The 18,761-nt window shown below is 47.4% G+C and overlaps 1 protein-coding gene across 2 annotated transcripts in view; it reads left to right on the top strand.

Annotated features, from left to right (window-relative positions):
- Positions 1 to 18,761, top strand: part of FAT2 (FAT atypical cadherin 2) — a 57,302-nt gene that overhangs the window by 11,918 nt on the left and 26,623 nt on the right. For both annotated transcript variants that reach the window (XM_057409587.1, XM_057409586.1), the window contains exons 2-9: positions 205 to 3,490; positions 3,905 to 4,219; positions 11,160 to 11,221; positions 12,010 to 12,321; positions 12,943 to 13,153; positions 15,477 to 15,616; positions 17,358 to 17,633; positions 18,070 to 18,280. In XM_057409587.1, the coding sequence (XP_057265570.1) occupies positions 226 to 3,490; positions 3,905 to 4,219; positions 11,160 to 11,221; positions 12,010 to 12,321; positions 12,943 to 13,153; positions 15,477 to 15,616; positions 17,358 to 17,633; positions 18,070 to 18,280 (4,792 nt within the window). In that variant the 5' untranslated portion in view covers positions 205 to 225. The remainder of the gene's footprint in view (positions 1 to 204; positions 3,491 to 3,904; positions 4,220 to 11,159; positions 11,222 to 12,009; positions 12,322 to 12,942; positions 13,154 to 15,476; positions 15,617 to 17,357; positions 17,634 to 18,069; positions 18,281 to 18,761) is intronic.

Genomic DNA, 18,761 nt, shown 5'->3' with positions numbered 1-18,761 from the left:
AAAGTGAATGGATCTGAGCAAGCATGGAAATGTGGAGGGACAGATCTCTCACTGGGACAGAGGGAAGAAGAGCTGAGCTAACAACTGTATCAGCAAAGGTTGGGGTAGAGAGAGCAGGGAGGTGATGCTCAACTCATGGGGACTTTTTGTCTAACACACTGCCATTAATAAAAATTACCAATGCTCTTCCTTTAACATCTGCAGGACCGAAGGAGACACCACACCATGGAAGTCACTACCAGGAGGTACTTCCTGAGTTTTGCTGTTTTCCTGATGCACTGTGTGGTCCACAAGGCGAGCTGTGAAAAAGGCAAGACTTCCCCTCTGCACTTCACCCACTTCTTCTACAATGCCACCATCTACGAGAATTCAGCCCCCAAGACCTATGTGGAGAGCTATGTCAAAATGGGTATTTACAAGACAGACCCTGAATGGGACATCAGATACAGAATAGCCTCTGGAGATAGCACTGGTCTCTTTAAAACAGAGGAGCACGTGATTGGGGATTTCTGCTTCTTGAGAATAAGAACCAGGAGCAGCAACACAGCACTTTTAAACCGGGAGGTCAAAGACAGTTATATGTTAATAATCAAGGCCACAGAGAGCACCTTTGCTTATGAAGCCTGGGCCAAAGTCTTGATCCACATTCTGGACAGAAATGACTTGAAACCTCTCTTTTCACCCCCCTCCTACAAAGTGTCCATAAGAGAAGACACTCCTCTGAAAACAGTGGTCAGCACACTCAGTGCCACTGATGCTGATGCTGGCCAGAATGCTGAGTTCTACTATGCCCTCAACACCAAGTCTGACCTATTCACTGTCCACCCCACCACAGGAGCAGTTATGACCACAGGTAGGCTGAACAGCACCCATCGAGGCAGGCACCACCTGCAGGTTTTGGCTGTGGACAGAATGAGAAAGATCACAGAGGGGAATGGCTTTGGGAACTTGGCTAGTCTCATGATCCAGGTGGAACCATCTGCCAGGAAACCCCCCTCTATCTCCACAGTGAAAGTGATACCACCTGACTCAGCTGAAGACTTTGTCTATGCCACTCTGTCTGTAGAAAGTGGTGACTCGGAAGCCGGGATAGATTCAGTTGATTTTGTGGATGGAGATCCAGGAAGACATTTCAAAGCCATCAAATCCTACTTTGGAAGCACTGAATTCATGATTGTGTCGACCAAAGAGATCAACTGGCTGCTTTACCCATTTGGTTTCAACCTCAGCCTGCAAGCCAAGGACAAGAGCAAGCCACCATTGTTCTCTCCTATTAGAGTGATCCATATACCTCCCTCCAAGTATGTCTCTGCCAGGTTTGAGAAAGAAGTGTACCGGGTCCAGCTCAGTGAATTTTCCCCAGCTGGAAGCCAAGTTGTTATGGTAAAGATAACACCAGTCTTCCCAAATCTTAAATATATTTTAAGACCTACTCCTGACAGCACAAGCTTTAAAATCAATCCTCACACTGGACTGATAACGACAGTCAGGGCAATGGACTTCCATGAGCAGTCTCATTTTAAACTTGAAGTTACAACCGTTAATAGTCATGCATCCACGTCTGTTCTCATTGACATCACTGACTGCAACAATCATGCTCCAAGTTTTAGTCAGTCTTCGTACCGGGGGGCCTTTGATGAAAATGTTCCTCCTGGTACCAGTGTATTAACAGTAAGGGCTACAGATGAAGATGAAGGAGATAATGGCTTTGTCACCTACACCATAGCCAATCAGAAATCAGTTCCCTTTGTCATTGACCCCTATTCTGGCATCATTTCCACCTCCAAGTCAATGGACTATGAGTTGATGCAGAGATGGTATCATCTGCGAGTGTGGGCATCAGATTGGGGTTCACCCTTCCGCCATGAAACAGAGGTGTATGTATCCCTCATGCTGAGCAATGTCAATGACAATGCTCCAGTGTTTGAGAAGGCAAGCTGCAGTGGCACCATCCCACGGGACTTTCCCATTGGGAACCCCGTAGCCACAGTCTCTGCAATTGACAGTGATGAGCTGCAGCATATCAAATACGAAATCAAGTCTGGTAATGAGTTACAGCATTTTGAACTGAATCCCGTCTCTGGAGTAATATCCCTTAGAATATCTCTGCAAGATCTTCCTTCTGAACAGCCACTTTTCTACTCTTTGAAAATCACTGCAACAGATGGAGAGAACTATGCTTTGCCAACATCTGTAAATATCACTGTGGTCAACCAAGGTCTCCCTGTCAAAATGCAGTGTGAAGAAACAGGAGTCTTGAAACAGCTGACAGAAACTATCATACACTCCATTGAGTCTCAATCTCAAGGCCATGGGCAGGATGATGAAACATCTCTGAACTTGCACCTTATAAACCATAATGCTCCAAAGTTTGATGATAGCTTTCCACGATCTATTGATATCATAGAGACTGTTCCCATCAACTCAACCATTGCTGACCTTTCAGCTACTGATCCTGATACTGGTTTTAATGGTAAACTGGTCTATGTAATCTCAGATGGAAATGATGACAGTTGCTTTACCATTGACCTTGAACTCGGTCTCCTTCAAGTCCTTTCTCCTCTAGATCATGAACGAACCAGCTTCTACATTCTTAACATTACTGTATACGACCTTGGCACACCACAAAAATCATCTTGGAAACTCCTGGCTGTGAATGTGTTGGATACCAATGATAACACTCCTAAATTCCCACAAGGTGCCTACTGGGTGGCGATACCAGAACATGTAGCAACAGGGACAACAATAGCTCAACTGAAAGCAGAAGATGCTGATACAGACGACAATGGGAGAGTAAAATACTCTCTCCTAACCCCCACTGATAAGTTTGCCATTAACAGTGTCACTGGGGAAGTGACAGTTACAGGTGCCCTGGACAGAGAATTGTGGCCTTGCTATGTGCTGAAAATAGAAGCTAGGGACCAGCCCAAGACAGGCTACCAGCTATTCTCTGTTACGGATCTCACTGTGACTCTGGAGGATGTAAATGACAACACCCCGCAATGCCTCCCAGCCCTCAACAGTGTGAAAGTCCCAGAGGACCTGCCCGTGGGAACCATTCTCCTGTTTCTGGAGGCTTTTGACCCAGATGTTGGTTCTGGGGGCGAGGTGAGGTACAGCCTCATTAATGATGAGGAGATGATGTTTTATGTGGATAAGCTGACTGGGGCACTCCGGTTGGAGAAGGAGCTGGACTATGAGAAGAAGAACTCTTACAATCTAACCGTGCAGGTCAGTGACGGTGGAAAGCCCTTCTCTCGCTCTTCCCTCTGCCATCTGGAAGTGAACATCATTGATGTCAACGAGAACTTGCACCCACCACGCTTTGCCTCCTTTGTCTTCAAAGGCTGGGTGCAGGAGAACAGCCCTGAGGGCACATCAGTGATGATGGTCACAGCAAAAGATGTCGATAGGGGGAAAGATGGAGAAGTTCAATATTTCCTCCGAGAGGGCACTGGCCTGTCTGTCTTCCACATTGAAAAGGACACAGGTAATGACAACTTAGTTTAATGATGTGCCTTAAAGGCTTAAACTACATGCTGTGTTTGGCTTTTTGACCCAACAGGTCAAAGTTCTATGCATTCAAATCCTTCTTGCTTTTGCAGGGATGTACAATGTACATTCCTGTATCTGGGGAGAAGCAAGCAGGGTTTGTCTCCCTAAAATAATGGAAAATCAGAGTCTATCTTCCCACAAAATGCCAAGGTCTTCCCTTTCACTTGTGTACCAAATGACCCTCAACACAAGCAAACCCCCTGTCTTCCACACAGTCTCACAGCCATACAAGGTTGGTGCCAGAGCTTATATCCGCAACAAAGACCAGGAAACAGACTGGTCTGGCATTAAGGACAAAGTGATCTGAGTTCCTTAAATCCCTCACAAGCACTTTCTGTCATTTTTCTAGGCACCATCCGGACCATAGGACCACTCGACCGAGAAGGAACATCTCACTACTGGTTGACGGTGCTAGCTCTTGACCTGGGAACAGTTCCTCTGAGTTCTGTGACTGAAATCTATATTGAAGTCACTGATACCAATGACAACCCACCTCAGATGTCTAGACCTGTCTTCTATGCGTCTGTAATGGAGAATTCCCCACCAAACACATCTGTCCTTCAGCTTGATGCCTTAGATCCGGACTCTAGCTCAGAGGGGAAACTGACTTTTCACATCCTAACTGGAAATCCTCAAGGACTCTTCACCATTAACCTCATTACAGGTAAGACTGACACAACTCAGCATCTGTTTTTGAGGTTTCCAAGTGCCCAGAGGATGTTACATATTCAATACGAACAGCCCACACAGCTGCCTTTGTCACACCTTCCTTCAACAGCAAAAGTCCCAGTATCCAAATACACTGTCTGGGGAGGCTAAGGATTGAAACCCTCAACCTTAGAGATCCTATTTGCCTCCAGATGGCTTTTAGAATGACATAAGAGTGCTCCTTTCAAAGCCCTAAGCAGAACCAAGCAGTCACTTTTAATCTTCCCCTTTATAAACAACCGCCCTATTGGCCGAGCCTGAGCCAGGAAACACCCTTCTGGCGGTGACTATCTGTTCCAGAGACAGACCAAGCCAGGATTAATAAAAATGAATCCCACTGCATTTAAAGGCTCCACCCGATCTCCAGCACTATTAATGTAGTAAGCCTAGTAAGCCTCTTGTGCCATCTTCCTAGACTGTATCTTTCATCTGAGGATTAATTAGCAGATCTTTCAGAGCCATCAAAAACCGGCTGATGTTTTGTGTAAACAGCTTCCTCAAACTATCCTAGCAGAGCTGACATTGGGCCAGTCTGGCAAGGAAAGCTATGCCAAGCCCTTCACGCCATCAGCTCCTTGGAGAAGGAAGGGAGGGCACAGAGCCTGAGTATGGGAGAGGATTAATTGCATGACTTTGATCTCCTCTAGATGATAAAAGGAGTTCACCTACTGCAGCGGGATAGAAGCCTGCTCTCAGATGGGAAAGGAGCTGGATGTATTGAAAAAGGCTAGTGCATTCTCAATTATGTGTTACTTGTGGTGTAGTGACCCTGGCAGTCCTCTACAGTTGGCTAGGAGGGGGATGTTTAGCAAGACATTATTACTCTGAAAAACTGGCATCCTTTTGGCTGCAAGAGGGTATCTCTACATGGTACCATACAGGTAAATCTGGAGATGTCATCTGTGACCACTGCTACCCCCAGCTGTAGTGACTTACACTGTCAGATGCTTTCTAGCCAGGTCAGGGCATTGCTTTGCATACAACATTCCCACGTAGTCCAAACAACTACACACAACTCAGCCCCATGGACATCTTTCACAAATGTAAGGTCCTATGGAGAGGTGCCTTCAGAGGCCCTATTTTAGAAGACCACTTACTTGTCAATGGGAGTGGAGCAGGAGCAGCTATGAGGACACCAGCTAGCTGCCCTCATCTGCAGGGCTCCAGCTTGCACCCAGGCACCCTGCAGGAAATTCAGCCCTCTCTATGCTGCAGGCAGCAGGCAAACCTTTCACCCCAATGTGAGTGCAGCCCTACAAAGCCACACTCCAAAGCTGTCCTGTTTTACTGTAAAATAAATAACAGTGGCAAAATCTGAGTGTTTGCTAATGAGACAGCTCACCTCTAAGCCAACCCTTTCATTCCCATTTTAGACAAAAACCAGCTCTCTCATGAGTTATCTCCTATCCATCTCTCTTTACAGGCAAGCAATTTGCATGTGAAGAGTGATAAGTCTGTCAGTCCCATGAGCTGATCTTATCTCTTGGACAGTTGCTGGAGGTCTCTTTAAACCCTCCGCTTGGAGGTTGTTTAAGGACCTGCTTCCAAGCCTGATGAGGAGTCAGTTATCCTTTGTTTTACTTGCATGTCACCCAAAAGAACGAATAATTACCTGCAAACATTGGCATAAATGGAGCAGTTTATACCCTCATGCTCACAGTATCTAAAGAGAAGTCATCTGCTACTACTGCCAGAAAGAATATCACAGCTTATCTAGATTTCAGGGCTGTAGGCAGCTTGTTGGAAACCCTGTGATATTTTCAATCTGCAGACCAGGGCATGCTAGCTGCTCCATTAAGTAGAACAAAAATATAACCTTTGGTGTCAGCCTGGTACTGCAGCATGGGAAGATGAACTGCAGGACTTTCAGTTCGCAGTCGTTCACACCAGTGCAGTCTTGTACTCAAAACAGGGTTATCGCAAGGCAGTGCAAATCGAATGACTTACATTTGAACAGGAGAAGAGAGAAAACATTGCAAGTATCTGAGCACTGCAGTGGTACTAAATCACTGAGCTTTTACTGTATTTTTAGCTGGGATATGACCTTCGTTTTTCAAACGCAATAAATATGTCTCTTCTTTCACTACCTAGAGGAAATGATCACAAAAAGACCCAGAAACATTTCAGTTCTTGAAATGCCAGAGATCTGTATGATCCAGATTGCCAATACTCCTCCTGTGGTCAGTCCCAAATCCTATGACAGAAAAAAGATTGTGAGTAGGCAGAGCTGCTTATCTGCGATGAAGCTGAATCTCTGTCCCATTATTCAGTGATAAAACTTGAGGTTTCAAGAGGAAACCGCAGAGCAGAGGCTGCTGCTCTTGGTCATACAATGTGAGCGAAGGACAGGATAACCTGCACATGAAGTTCCTTCAGCACCCGGATCAGAAGGGAGGCTCCTAAAGGCAGAAAAGGCTGTGAGCAAGACCTCTCCTCATCTTCTATTCCACACCACGATCAAAGGACACATAAGTCACACTGGCACTCAAATAAGCCAAAGCTCAGGAGGGCCAGAGGTCAGTCCAAGTCTTTCCTAGGCAGGGCACTCCTGGCAGAGGGAGAGGAGGAGGAAGCTTGTTCTCATCCTGTGCGCTAATAGGAATTAAGGTCCTGATGTACTGTTACAACAGGCACGTCTACACCCAGAATAACCCCGCAGAATAGTCCTGGATAATTATTCAGGGCACAGTGCCACACTATTCCAAGTAACATATTTCTGGTCCTAGAGCCAGCTTGTTCTGTGTTTAAGCCAGTATCTCACAACACAAGGGTGGATTGGCCAGTGGAGACATAACCAGCAAGGCCCCTTGACTTCTCCTCCTGAGACCTTGCAGGGTAGACACAGATGGCTGTGATAACTGTCCTTCAGCAGGGCTTGGTTCCTCCGGCATCCCTGAACTACCACAGAAGGGCTCCAAGCTCTTCCAGCTCTCAGTTCCTTAAAGAGGGTGGAGAAAAAGAGGGAAAATAAATGAAAGGATAATAAGAAGAGGGAATAAAACTGCGCAGTGAGATGAAAGCCTTCTGCCATCGGCAATGGAATCTCTCCAGCCCTGCCTGGCAGCTGGTGCAGAGCAGTGTTTGTGGGAGACAGAGAGATAGGTAGATACGTGGAGAGATGGGCAGATAGCAGAGTTTAAGGTATTCTTTTGCTTGAAAGGTTTTCAGCTTGTTTTGCACAGGATTTGCAGTCTCTGATGTGAAGGGGGATTCCAATGGAGATAGGATGGATAGGAATTGTGAGGTTGTGGCAGAAGGAGCCAGGATGAAGCCATTCATCCCTCTGAAAGGCTGCTTGGAGTATCCTTTTACCTTGGACTATTCATCTCCAGCCCTTATCTAGTGCTTGTTATTCTGGTCCTTCTCTGCTGTGTCAGTGTCCTTGGGGTTCCCCAGGATGCCTGTGGTTCCCTGCATTTCTCTGCATGGAAGGACATCCAGGCACAGCCTGCTCTATAAGTCTGAGGGGTGATTTCACTGCCGGCATACCACAGGCTCTAGCTGATCATGAAGTAGTGCAAAGCAGGGTCAGAACAAGAGGGGAGGTAGTAAGAGAAGAAAAGAGAAGGTGAAATGGAGCAAGAGTGAGACAGCAGAAGGAGGATTTCGGAAGAACAACCTCTTCCCTTCTCAGGCTCCTATGAAAGCCCCAGTGCCTGCAAACCTGATTCTGGCTATTTTAACTATCTTAGATTTTCCTCCCTGCAGCGAGGGCAGGGGGCCAGCAACCTCCACCCCAGCCCTGCTCTTGCCAGCAGAAGTTATTATTATTTTTTTGTTCCCTGACAACAATGCACTGTTAATTTTGCTGCTCCTGTTCCAACACGACCAGCTTTCCTCTCTCCCCTTTCCAGGCAGCAAGCGGGAGGATTGCAGACAATCCTTTCCCATTGCTGTGTGTAGATAGGCTGCTGGACCACAGTTTGTGCCTGTCTGTACGCAAGCAACAGACGGTTTCTGGACCTTCAGGTGAATGAAGAGCTTGGCTAATTGGCCAAGTACAATTAGGACCTTTGATGGTTTTGTTCAGTCTCTATAGGATTCAGCAGAAACCTTCAAGGCCATATACAAGAACACAAATAAAGGACACACACTTGATCACAGCTCCCATGGGATGGGCTGGCTGGCGTTTTCCAGAGGGGCAGGGGCTGTACTGATAACTCACACCCATGCACACGCAAAACACTCTAGTTAAAAACTAAATGTGCTTTTCCCAGGTCCTTGTAAGGGGCACCAGAAAGAACCAAGGAACTGTTTCCCTAGGCCATGAAAGCTGACGGCAGTTGTTCTGTAATAACAGTTTCCCATTCTGGCCCTCTGGCTTCACAGGGTGTATATCCAAGCATCAACAAATAGAAATGTGCATTAATTCCAGCTGGCTTCTCTCGAGCACCACGTCCGATCCCCGTCTCCCCGTCTCGGGGTGCTCGGCTGCCGTGTGAACACTGCTGGCATTTGTGCATCTTGGCAGCCATGCAGCACCACGGCTCCATAGGGGAATTACAGTGATTAACTGTTAACCACAAGAGCTTTCTGTTCTCAAGGCAGAGTGGTAACTGGCTCTGGAGAGGGGAACTGGGAGCCACGAGTGGACACAGGGGAAGGGACAGGAGGGGGTTTGCCAGGGGTCAGGAGGAGAAGCCAACCCTTTGACTTGTGGCTCAACAGATATGAAGCTAAACCCAGAAATGCCATCTGGAAAGGCTCCTAACTGGGATATGGGATCTATGATAGGGAGACCTGAGCATCTTCAGTGGCACAGACACCGAAGACAGCTGTTAATGTCCATTCACCTTCCTTCACCACAGTCATTCTTCTCCAGCTCTAGAAAGCTCAGATACCATCCTCTTTTCTTTCTTTTTTTATCATTAGGTCATGAAAGAATTTCAAGGTGTGGCCAGACAAATCCAAATAATCGCTTTAGAGTGGTTTAAGTTACTTTCCATCAGCTGGCACACAGAAACCAAGTGCAAACAAGGTGTTAGTCTGTTGCAACTGAATTTTGCAATCCAGTAAGACCAGAAATATCCCCAGTGTGCACACAGGTATTGGGGTGGCTCTGTTGGGAATACCTAGCTATGTGTCCTAGGGACTTGGTAGGCCTAAATTATGACCCCCCCAGAAGGTAGCTGGAATTTTAGGCTTTGCTCCCCTGTCCTACCCAAACTACCAGCAATGTGCGCAGGAGCATCAGAGATCTCAGTGAACCACTGCTGCAATTCCTTCTTTGAGAGCGTTTCCACGATACCAAGATGTTTGGTGCTGTGGGAGCACTACAGCCTCCAGTGAGCCCAGGAGAGGTATAAAAGCTCCCCAGCCAGTGTGCTCTCAGGCCATGGCCAAGTCCTCTTCACCTGCTGAGATGTCAGAAGGAAGATAAGGGAGAAGAAAAAAAAACCCTGTGACATACATGCAAACAGAGTCTTTCAAATTATCTTGTCATAACACATTAAAGAGTGTTCATTTATGGTTGTAAAGGCATCAAATAAGTGTTTAGTGCAGCGACCAGTGCCAAATATGAATAATCCCAGAGAACAAGTGGAAACGGTTAACAATAGTCTTGTTCCAAGCAGCTGCTCCTTGCTCCCTCCTTCAGCTGCCCAATGTTTCCTGCAGCCATTTGAAGTTTTCCCCTGCCTATCATGCTCAGACAGCAATACACCAAAGTATGGTACAACTGAAGCAATATTATTAATTAAAACTTTATGGCTTTGGACCAGAAATGAGAGTTGAGATGGGTTCATGCGCCTCTGATTTACAAGTCCCAGGATGCATGAGTGCACGTGCTAACAGCGCTGCCCCCATGCAAAGGTTTTCCCAGAGCTGCATAAGCCTCTATCACTGCTGGTGGTGGTCAGTAAAATTCACCCTGCCTCTTGTTTGTGTGAGGAAGCAGGACTTCCCTTTGTGAGGAATAAACACCACGGTAACAGCAACAATTGGGAGCAGGAGATGCAGAGAACAGATAGAAACACTCACAGGTGTCAGACTTGACTGTCAGAAAATCATGCATTGTATATAAGACTTCCATCATTTGTAAAGCAGTTGTGAAAATGGTCCAGAGATGCTTTTCCCCAGAGGGGAAGAGTCAAAGCACTTGATAAGGACTATTATCAAACCAGACATGGAAACAAGCCTCAGCTCCATCCTTTCCACACTTCCATTTACTCAGCTTAGACATTGACAGGCCAAAAAGAGGCAATTACAGTGATTTTGCTTAAACTCTAGCTTATTATAGCCACAATTCCTGCCTCCTGCCTCCAACTTATTCCCCGTGGTTAAACTAATGTGTATTTTTCAGCAATCCCTCACAATCTTGCAGCTGTTAGAGGATTCATCCTGTCTCTCAGCAAGGCTTAGATAATATACCAGCATTATTACTGACTGTGTGCCTTATTTTTAGCCTGGATGTATTTGTTCTAGCAGTAGAATAGAGGGTATTTCCCTAGACAGAAAACAAGCTTTTGTCAAAACACCATAAACTACAAAGAGCAAGGTTCAGCACAGGGAAAACAGGAGTCGAGACTTGTTGAGAGGCCAAAGTTGTGCCAGTGCCTGCAGAATGTTTCTTACTTAGAGGCATAAGAAAAGGTTTGTTTTCACACTCCTGCAGCCTTTCTCACCAAACGCCTTGACAAGCCTCAACTGATGCAGGCACCTTGTAGGTGTCCTCTGTCCTCTGTGGTGTCTGCAATCAAAGGAGGGCCTCCGCATAGGGATTCATGCTTGAAGTGGACAACCTGCCCGCTGGGGGTATCCGTCTTTCTCCTCTGATCACAAAGCGAGCCTGGAAGAGGACAGGCGGGCAGGCTGATGTGGGGCATGCAGGGATTTGATCAGCCCTGGCTTTCCTCGGACGCTGACTCTTGGAGCTCAAAGGGTTTCTTTGTTGGCAGGTCTGATTTCTACAACTTCACGGCAGCTGGATCGAGAATACAAGGCTGAACATATCCTAGAGGTGGGTAATGATGATTGTAATTAGCTTTATTTACCTACAAGTGTATTAAGTCCTCAAAGAGCTTTCCTTGCAAGTTGGAGCACAGAGAAAGAATCTCATCCCATCAGCTCCCAACTGCTGGGAAACTTAATTAAATGGTGTGTGTTGCCCTAAGAGACAGCTGCAGCAGAACTGCGGGGTTTATTATTTCCTTACTGAAGACTGGAGCAAAAGGCCTGTTCTGGAAGCTGTGGGAATGCAGGAAGAGGACTGGAATTGTCCTCTAGCAGGACAGATAATAAGTTAATGGGGAAAGAGCAAGCCAGAGAAATCCACCCTCATTTATCTCATTGTATCAGATAATGCTGTGCAGCTTTGTGTTACCGACCTCCATCTTTTGCTACTTCAAGCTATGCACGCTTACATTAGAGGCATCTTGAGGTGTTTCAGTCTATCAGGGTGATTGAGGATAATACATTTCTCCGTGCAATGCAACAGGCACAGTGAATTAAGGATGGGTGATAACTTGCCAAGCCGCTGCTGTACACACTTTCAGTTATGTGACCCCTAGTTACCAATCTGACCCACTGCCCAAAGCAACTGCAAGCAGGACCCCTGCATCCACATCTCCCTGGGTATGCACAAGCCTTGCTGCCAGCCACAGCCATCAGATTTTACCCTATAGAGAGGAGCAATGGCTCCAAAAATGATGCGGTACAAATGCAGATCCACACAAAACCCCTTAGTTTAGTCATTGCCCATCAGTGTGAAGGCTGCTCGTGTCACCTAATTCCTTTCCTTGCTGTCAGGTTGCTGTATCCGACAATGGAGAGCCAGCCCTAAAGTCCACCAGCAGAGTCGTGATACAGGTTCTGGATGCCAATGACAGCCCTCCCAGTTTCCCCCACAAGCTCTTCATGGTGCAGCTCCCCGAGAGAGATGCCTCAGAGACACCACTGCCAGTGTACAGGCTGATTGCTTCAGACCGCGACCAGGGCCAGAACAGCCAGATCACGTACACCATCGAGGAGGAGGAGGAAGGGATATTCACCATCAACCCCACAACCGGCATGGTGTTCTCCAGGAAAGCTTTCCCTGCCTCTGAATACAACATACTCACGGTGAGAGGAGGGGGAAACAGAGAGACACTGGGAAGAAATGGGTGGAGAGGGAAAGAGAGGAAAGGCTGGAGAAACAGAGAATATAAAAGGAAAGAGATGGAGAAAATGCAGCAGTGGGAGGAGACCTTAGAGACTTGGGTTACAGGGAGAGAAACTGGGAGGGAATTGTGTGAAATACAGAAGGTAAGAGGCTATTAAGAATGGAAGATAAGCTTAAATTTAACTGTCCAGCCTACTCAGAGATGAGCACAATGATCCATGATCCCATACTGATGTTGACCTAGACCTGAACTGTCTTTGGGTTTCAGTGCTGCCTCCATTTGGCAGCCTGATCAGGCCATGGGGCTTGGATACAGGTTTAAAGCCCTCCCACACTCTGTGGGTCCTTGTAGCAAGACTTGCGATCCAGGTCTCTGCTGTGGATTGAGCTTGGCAGCTGTGCTTGATGATCAAGAGGAATTTGGGTTGCATGGCCCTCCCTTGGAATCAGCCGGAGCATGGCCCACTGGGTCAAGATGTGTTTTGTGGGATTTTGGCCACGCTCAGACCTGAAACTCCTGGTGGGTGGGAGAAGCAGCTTCCTATGGGCTAAATCCTGACTGCATGTGCATTTCCCGGCAGGTCAAGGCAACAGACGGTGGCAGCCCACCACTATCCTCCCATGTGCGGCTTCACATCAGCTGGGTTGCCCGGCCCGGCCCTTCCTCGGAGCCCCTAGCTTTCGATGAACCCCATTTTAACTTTGCCGTGATGGAGACAGACCCTGTAAACCATATGGTGGGAGTGATCAGCATTGAAATGGGCCCCAGCCAAGTGTGGTTTAATATCACAGGTGAGACACAGAAATGAAACCAGGGCGGCGGTGTCTGGCAGGCTTTGCCCCAGCTCCCTTTGGCTTTCAGCACTCACATGCCCGAGCTAATGAAGCTGTTTGCTTTAGGTGCAGGTGAGCTACAGGGAAAGAGTTCTCACAGACACCAAAAGGCTTCAACAGCCATAGATAAAGCTGCTCGTGCCAAGGGCAGTTATCTAACACACTCTTTAAATGACAGTGTGGGACTTGCCAGTGTTTGAGGTGTTCCCCAGTGCCACATGAAAGGCAAGGACTGCCAGTCCCAGCTCCTCCTGGGAATCAAGTGACACTACTGCTTGTGGTAAAACAGCCTGAGAGGAGCCAGGTATCTAGCTATTGCAGACATGCACCATCCCATAGTCTGAGCAGGGAGCCAAAAGGGAAGGACTCCTCAACAAAGTGGTCTGACCTAAATGGTGAGGCTCTCGCTTCCACTTCACAGCATCCCAAGGGATGACTTAGACATGAAACATGAAGCAGCTCTAGGGCCTCCTCTAATACACAGGATGCTGGGGCAGAGGGGACGTGGGCTGTCACCCCAGAGGACTCATCAGGCAGCACATGTGCAGAGCTCCTACGAACGAGGGCCAATTGTGCTCACGTAATTTGGTGTTTTGAAGTGGTGCCCCACTCTGCCTCACGCAGCCTTTCCCTGACACTGCCTGCAGGGCTTGCCCTGTCAGACAAAGCTGTAATTGGGTGAGTGAACAGTTTTTCCTGTTACTGTGCTGGGGAAGGATAATGGTGTATAAATACAATTAAGCAACAAGAGATACAGTGCTACAAGGAGCAGACAACATCAGTGCAAGGCTTATCTGGCATTAGTAGCGTTTGCTTGGGTTTGCAGAGCTAACGGTATATTCCTTTGAACGTTATCCCATCGTTTCCCTGCTGAATGCTTCCCCGTGTGCTCAAACTCATCTTTGCCAATTCCTAGTGCACCAAGGACTACTCATGGCTGTCTTTGTCACTGTACTGGTGGAAGAACAGGATTTTATTTTCCCTGACAGAGAAGCAAAGCATCACCAAGAAGGTGATGCAGAGGTCCAGCAGCCTTCACACCCCTTTCAAAAGCTCACCTTTCCCAGAGCACAAAGGCTCTGTCCTTGAGGTTGATGGTGCATCATCAGCATCTTAATCTCTCTCCTTTGGCACTATGCAAAGGGACCATCTCTCTTTTTTCCCAGGGAAGGGCATCCATGGGTCTTTCTTTTCCTGTCTCTGCTTCTTTCTATCTCCTTCCAAGCAGGAAAATGGTGGTCCAGAAGGCTGGAAACCACTGCAATGTGTGATTTAACAACCATCCAAGATTTTCTCAGCTGGTAAGAGAATAAAACAGAATCCAGAACATCCAATAGCTGGGAAGGGAGAAGTTGAGACCTGAGATAAATACAGAAAACTGCTTCTACTTCTCCATATCTCAGAACACATTTCACATGCAATAGAGAATAACAGGCCATGAGCAAGCGAGGCATGAGAAAGGAGCTTCCATGCCAGGGCTGAACAGCAGTAGTGTGAGGGACAGCCTTCTGCTGCTGAGTTGCTCAGGCCTGCGGTTCCCTGCACTATGCAGCCATCTGGGTTGGAGGCAACAGGCTCTGCTCACCCTGGAAGCACCTTCTGCCTTCCCAACTGTTCCAGTACTGGGCTTCTTCAGGTAGCTCCCAGGCACCCAACTGTGCCAATGAAGACCATTGCTGGTATGCCCACAGTGTGACCTTGAATTAGAAGCCAGCAAGAGCGTTGTTCAGCACTACAGGTCCCTGATTCATGCGATGCTGCATAGCTGGAGACCTTGTGCAAATAAATCAATGATCAAATATGCCTGTTGTAAATCTAGCCAGGACATCACATGCATATGTGCATCCTTGCCCCTTCTCCTCCTCATTGTCCCTAATTCACTCACCTTCCCTTTTGTACTCCTTTGTCACCATCTGTGACTACCTCTTTGTCCAGCTTCTCCATGTCCTCCCTGTCTCCTGTGTCCATCTATCACATTTCATATTGAGTTTCCAGATTTGGTAAAACTTCTGTGGCATTGATCCCAACCTAGCTGTGGCCAAAGAGGTACAGCTAGAGTGAATGCCTACACATCCCCATTCAAAGGATATTTCCTGGCGTGCCGCGCATCCGTGTCTAGGCTTGAGCTCCTTGGTTTGTGTATGGTGTCTGGAGGGGAAGTCCTCATCCTTCAGATCTCCAGGCAGCTCCTAGAATCCCTTCCACCTGCAGCTTGCTCCAGACAGAGCATGTAACTGTAATTGCTCCCCTGTTTCCTTTTCTCATTTCTCCCTTATCGCAGGTGGTGACGATGACATGGATTTTGACATTGAAAAGAGTACAGGCAGCATGGTCATTGCTAGACCCCTCGATGCAAGGAAAAAGTCAAGCTATAACCTGACAGTAGAAGTCACCGATGGGTCCACTACCATCAAAACACAGGTAAAGCTTTTTCTTTAGTAGAGACCCCATTTAGAGTAAGTATATGCTAAAGGGAATCTTTCTTCTGACTCTGCTGAGCTCTGGATCAGATGCCAGGCACAAGAATCTCCTTACACTATGATCTTACATTACTCAGTGACCCAAATCTTTCCTTAGTACCAATCTAAGATTTTGTTTTTATGCTGCTGGAAACACAAATAATCTAGGGAAGCCTGCACCTTTCTTGCTGATCAGAGCCAGCACACACAGGCACATCCACACCACCAGCCAAGCTGGGGTGGCAATTCACACTCCTAGACCTCAGCTTGCTCTCACTAACTCAGGCTGATCCATAACCTGGTTGGGATAACATGCTGAGATGTAAGGAAAATGCATATGCAGTTAGATCAGGCTTGGGTCCATGGTACCATGTCCACTTGCCCACATATAAAAAGCCAGCACAGACACATCTGCAAGAGGTGAGGTCAGGCCCTGTGCTCCTCCAAGCACGTGGAACATTGATAACATATCAGCACCAGGGTCCAGGGGCCAAGTGGTGCAACCGAAGAGATGCTGTTGTGTCCTCTGAGTTGCCACATGAAAAGCAAGCACTGGTGGAAGGAAGCACTTTGCTGCCAGGCACGTCTCTAAGCCCCAGCTAAAATGGCTGCTGAGATGTGCCCATCTTTACCTACCCTCAGGAGGGATATTCAGGGCTTGATCTTTCACCAACCGTTTTCTCCACGCACAAGCAGCAGCCAAAACTCCAGCCCTCACTGCACAGGAAGACATAGAACGTGAGTCACCCGTCAGTGACACTTATGGTGGGAACTCACTGCAGAGGTTTGCAGGGGATGACAAGTGAGGAACGCTACCATTCCTGTGAAACCCAGTGCTAACGGATGGCTATCTATCTCCACTATCTTCAAGTATTGTTCCAAATGAACAAACAAAGCCCCACCTTGCCCGGTGTGCATTCCCTGCCACCTTGCATTTCATCCCTACATTTATTTTGGCACTCAAGCCTGCTAGCAGATGTCAGAAAACCTGCTTGTACAAAACGCCCATGGCATGTTCAGGTTTGCCAAAGGAAGCAAATTATTACAGTTGGTTGGGACTTCCTAAGGTGCAGCGAACACATCAATAGGGGGGTCAGGACAGTCAGGGTAGGAGACCAAACAGAAGAAACTAGGTGACTTTGCAGGCAGCATTCAGCCTGGCCATTCACAGGGGTTTGCTGTTAAACACAAAGGGGAAGATTTGGCTAAAAATTATAGACAACAAACTTCGCTTCTGCATAACTTCTCCATGTGCTGCTCTTAAGACAGGACAGCCTTTCCTGCCTTTACCAAACATCCCCCCCTCTGCCAGCTTTATGGTGTGTAATTAATGAGGGCTGGTGCGGAGGCACCAGCCAGCAAAGCTGGCACCACCACTGAGCAACTGCTACTTTTCATGGCAGGCTGCGATGCCAAGTGCAGGCACGTTCAGTCTGAACGGCTTGCCAGACTGGAGATATTAAAACATGAGAGGAAGCAAACTGAAACTCACCAAGGGAAGGCACAGCAGGCATTCCTTGGGGAGAAGGACAAAAAGGTTCCCAGTCACCATGCATGGTAAAGCCCCAAGAGTTAGAAAGCTGTGACGGTTACAAGAGCACAGCTACACCCAAGAGGAACTGGTAGCCGAGATTTTACATGGCTGCAATAAGTCAGGTTGCTCCTATGTCTCTGCTGCTCTCATCATGCTGTCTTCCCCACAGGCATTTATCCATGTGATTGACATCAACCAGCACCGTCCTCAGTTCCTGGAGAGCCATTACGAAGTAAGGATTCCTGAGGATACCCCCTCAGGGAGGGAAATCCTTCAAGTCAGTGCAACAGACAAGGATAAAGGCAAGGGGCTCATCTACACCATCCATGGCAGCGTGGACCCCAAAAGCACAAGACTTTTCCAGTTGGATCCAAGTAGTGGGGCCCTCACAACAGCAGAAGGCTTCAGTTCCCATCCTGTGTCTCAGCACACCCTAACAGTGATGGTGAGTCCTAGGCACACCCTGCTGAGTCCATCAACTTGGCCGGGATATATGGGTAGCTGGATAAATTAGAACTGGTTGTAGTCTTTGAGGGAGGATTTGTCTAGAGCGACAGGGAAGAGGAAAGCAGGGTATTAACTTTTACTACAGAACCGTCCTGGATAAATTTAGGTAACACCCTGCTTCCCTCTAACCAAGTGCTGAGCTCTTCACCTGCTGATTTCCTCAGAGAGCCACAGCATTCTTCTACAGGAAAGGACAGTGAATAATTGTTAATGTTTGGTTTCAAGTCGAGTGTTTGTGCTGAAACTTACAGGCTCATTCCCTTCCAAGGGAAAACACCACTCTCTGTGAGAGTCCTCTTGAGCTACCTGGAAGCCTGTTCAGGCAAGGCTACTACTCTAAGTGTGACCATACCTGCTCTTCCTCTGTCCTTCAGGTACGAGACCAGGAGGTCCCCATCAAGAGGAACTTTGTTCGAGTCACCATCCGTGTGGAGAACAGCAACCTCCACCCTCCGCAGTTCAGCAGCATCCATTATGAAGCAGAAGTCCTGGACTCAGCAGTGGTGGGCACAGAGGTTATACAAGTCAGAGCCCTGGATCAGGACCAAGGAGCCAATGCTGAAATCCACTACTCCCTTCAGGCAGGTGAGAGCCATGCAACAAGACTGTTTAGGCTATGAATATGCCTGCATTTCCATGGTCTAGCAAGTGGCCAGAGAGTTGACCAGCTTTCTCTAGCTGTTGCAATGAACAGTTCTTAATGTGATTTTCTTGCTATCCTAAAGAAAACATACAGCATGTAATTCTCATATTATGGAACATTACTAGCATCTTTGAGAATGCAGTTCCATGTTGAGTCACTATTCTAAGAAAAATGGTGACGAGTTAGAACAACTTAAAATCCTCTCTTCTCATCCATGGGAACTGAGGGAGGGATCCCTATTCAGTTGCTAGACAAAAGCACTCCGATTCCCACAAGGGTCGTCATCACTTCCACCATTTCTACCAAGAAATACATTCTTGAGGCATGGTAAGCACCCTCTCAGCACTGGTTGATGGTGGTTTTGGGTCGTACAAGCTCAGTAGGCAAGTATTTTATCATTCATTCTATAGGTTAAGAAAATGT

This window comes from Pezoporus wallicus, unplaced genomic scaffold (genome assembly GCF_028554395.1).
Source record: "Pezoporus wallicus isolate ANWC-B61680 ecotype Strahan unplaced genomic scaffold, APGP_CSIRO_Pwel_v1 contig_8166, whole genome shotgun sequence".
NCBI classification, from domain to species: Eukaryota; Metazoa; Chordata; class Aves; order Psittaciformes; family Psittacidae; genus Pezoporus; species Pezoporus wallicus.
This window is presented reverse-complemented; position numbering and strand designations above follow the sequence as displayed.